This window comes from Austrofundulus limnaeus, unplaced genomic scaffold, assembly GCF_001266775.1.
Source record: "Austrofundulus limnaeus strain Quisiro unplaced genomic scaffold, Austrofundulus_limnaeus-1.0 Scaffold361, whole genome shotgun sequence".
Lineage (NCBI taxonomy): Eukaryota > Metazoa > Chordata > Actinopteri > Cyprinodontiformes > Rivulidae > Austrofundulus > Austrofundulus limnaeus.
Genome location: NW_013952763.1, coordinates 320,460 through 322,891, shown reverse-complemented (window position 1 = coordinate 322,891; position 2,432 = coordinate 320,460). Strand labels below are relative to the sequence as shown.

Here is a 2,432-nt window from a genome sequence, read left to right as displayed (position 1 = left end):
GTGTGTGTGTGTGTGTGTGTGTGTGTGTGTGTGTGTGTGTGTGTGTGTTAGCAGGGCTGACTGTGGCATAGGCAGTATAGGCAAACACTAAGGACACATCCATCCAAGGGAAAAAGCTATAACTTTTTATCAGAGTATGTCGAATAATCACTAGTTACTCAAGTTTATGAAGGTAACTTGTTCTGTGGGTTTCTCAGCTGCTTTGTTACTACATGTTATATGCAGATATTTTGTGATTAAAAATATCATATGAGACTAACTACTAGTGTTCAGAGTGTAAATAAAAACAAAATAAAGACAATGGAAGTTTCAGTTATGATCTCAGATAAAGTTCAGGTTAAAGTCTGGTTTTCATTGTTCTACCTTCACAAATAGCTGATTTTATGTTGTTATGCCTGGAAAATGCTTATGTTTGAGTAGATCTTGTACAAAATATTCCAGGGGAGTAAAACCCCTGGACCCCACTAGAACTGCTTCACTCCACACCTGCTCATTAACATAAACAGGTGTTGCTTATTGCTGTCAGCAGATGTTGGCATGTATGAGGTAGACTCATAGTATTCTGTTTCAAATTACTTATATTGTTAACTATTTTAATTCAACAACCTGGTTTCTAAATTTAAAAAATAGTATAAGAGACAAAACTATTTAATTTGGTATGCAAATCAGCAGTGGGGTTTAGGAAATTGTGCAAGGGGCTCTACCTGAAATCCTGCCTAGGGTGTCCCATTGGCCACGACTGTTAGCAAAATATTTCATGAACCACTGAACACATTTTAATGAAGTTCCAGTACAGCAAACACTGAATGTACATCTTCGAGTGATTAAATGTTGGAGATACTTCATTCAAGATGGCCACCTCAGCTGTGCTACAAAACTGCCCCCACCCCATAACTGAGTGAAATGTACAGATACTGAGATAAAATTTGGTGTCGTAGCAGCTGAGAACAATTCCAAACACATACATCAAGTGTTGCTCAAAACCTACAGTATCTCATAACCAGGACAGTGTTTAGTGATGCTCTCAGAAAGTATTGGTTGTACATCTACAGCTTATGAGCATTTGGAGCTAACTCAATTCAAGACACCACAGATAATGAAACTTAGTCAAAACAGCTTTAACTTAGATTTTCTTTTTTAATTAAACTAGAAAGTCTCTCTCTCTCTCTCTCTCACACACACACACACACACACACACACTTAATTTAATGATTTCAAAATGAATATCACACCAGAAAATGTTTAAAACTCTGTTTAAAATAGGTTGTGTGATATGTGCACATTTACTGAATTGCTAGGCCTTTAATTTATCAYGTACGATCTTGTCTGGTTTTCATAATTGTCTACTTAAATCTTAAAAGTTGTACGTATGAGTTTCTTCAGGTTAAAACATCTGACGTGGTGTTATTTTCTCTACTCTTTCAGAGCCGAAACGGAGCGAGGCCTCAACAGGAAACACATCATTGAAGGTAACAACACGTTGCATCACGCAGCATCCATGCAGTCGCAGCTTTTTTCTTTCTTTTTTTTCCCCCCACTCCTCTGTTTCTGACTGTGTCTCCTCTGAAAGCTGAGTYAGCAGCGGTGCAGCAGACATTGGCAGATGTTGTGTCTGTAACACCCTCGCAGGTTTYGTTCCATCAAACTCCTGCCTCTTTAGAGTGCCGTAGTGTTAATTGCGTCAGCTGCTCCTCTGCTGGGTGCTTTAAGACTAACTGAGGCCATTTTTTTAAGCGTATAATGGTACAACTTTCTCAATCTGCCCTCTAAATCCCCCCACCTCCCCTCCATCCACCATTTCTGAAACCTCTGCACAGCGCAATGCACCTCCCTGCAATGACTCAGCTCTCTCCTACATTATTAGCATTCTCACCAGCCTCTGCAATGTTCTCCACCCCCCCGAACCAGATTTGATGAATACACCTTGGAAAAAAGGGATGGAGGACGGAAACAGAAGGCTGCAGGGGGGTGCATCGCTCATTAGATTAACTCAACTTTGTTGTGAAGCATTTGTGAGAGTCWTTTCTCAAAGGTGAATGCAGAGTAATCGTGGTTTTGCTCATGTCTGTGTGTTTGTTTGTCCGCTACAACAAGGATTTTAATGAAACCTTCAGGAMGTTGTCACTGGATCTACAGCTACAGCTGACTAACTTTTTGGAGTGAACTCGATGTAAGATGGCCGCCAAAACAAAACAATCTTATGCCGGGTTCATACGGGCATATAATTCCTAGATTTTGCCCTTCCAACATTTTAGATGGCGCTAAAGTTAAGCTTAGGAGATATATGGTGTGTGTGGTGTGTTAACAGTGAGCTAGTCGGCTCAGAAAGACTTTGAGTTTGTTCTGATCTCAAATTGAAGATATTTGACAAGTTGTCCTTTTTTTCAACTCGATTTATTAATTTCATTAAAACAAAACAAATAATTTTACAT

At 39.5% G+C, this 2,432-nt stretch overlaps 1 protein-coding gene across 2 annotated transcripts in view; it reads left to right on the top strand.

Annotated features, from left to right (window-relative positions):
• The window catches only part of kcnab1b (potassium voltage-gated channel subfamily A regulatory beta subunit 1b), a 49,956-nt gene that overhangs the window by 34,670 nt on the left and 12,854 nt on the right, over nucleotides 1-2,432 (top strand). For both annotated transcript variants that reach the window (XM_014023263.1, XM_014023262.1), the window contains exon 8: nucleotides 1,426-1,469. In XM_014023263.1, the coding sequence (XP_013878717.1) occupies nucleotides 1,426-1,469 (44 nt within the window). The remainder of the gene's footprint in view (nucleotides 1-1,425; nucleotides 1,470-2,432) is intronic.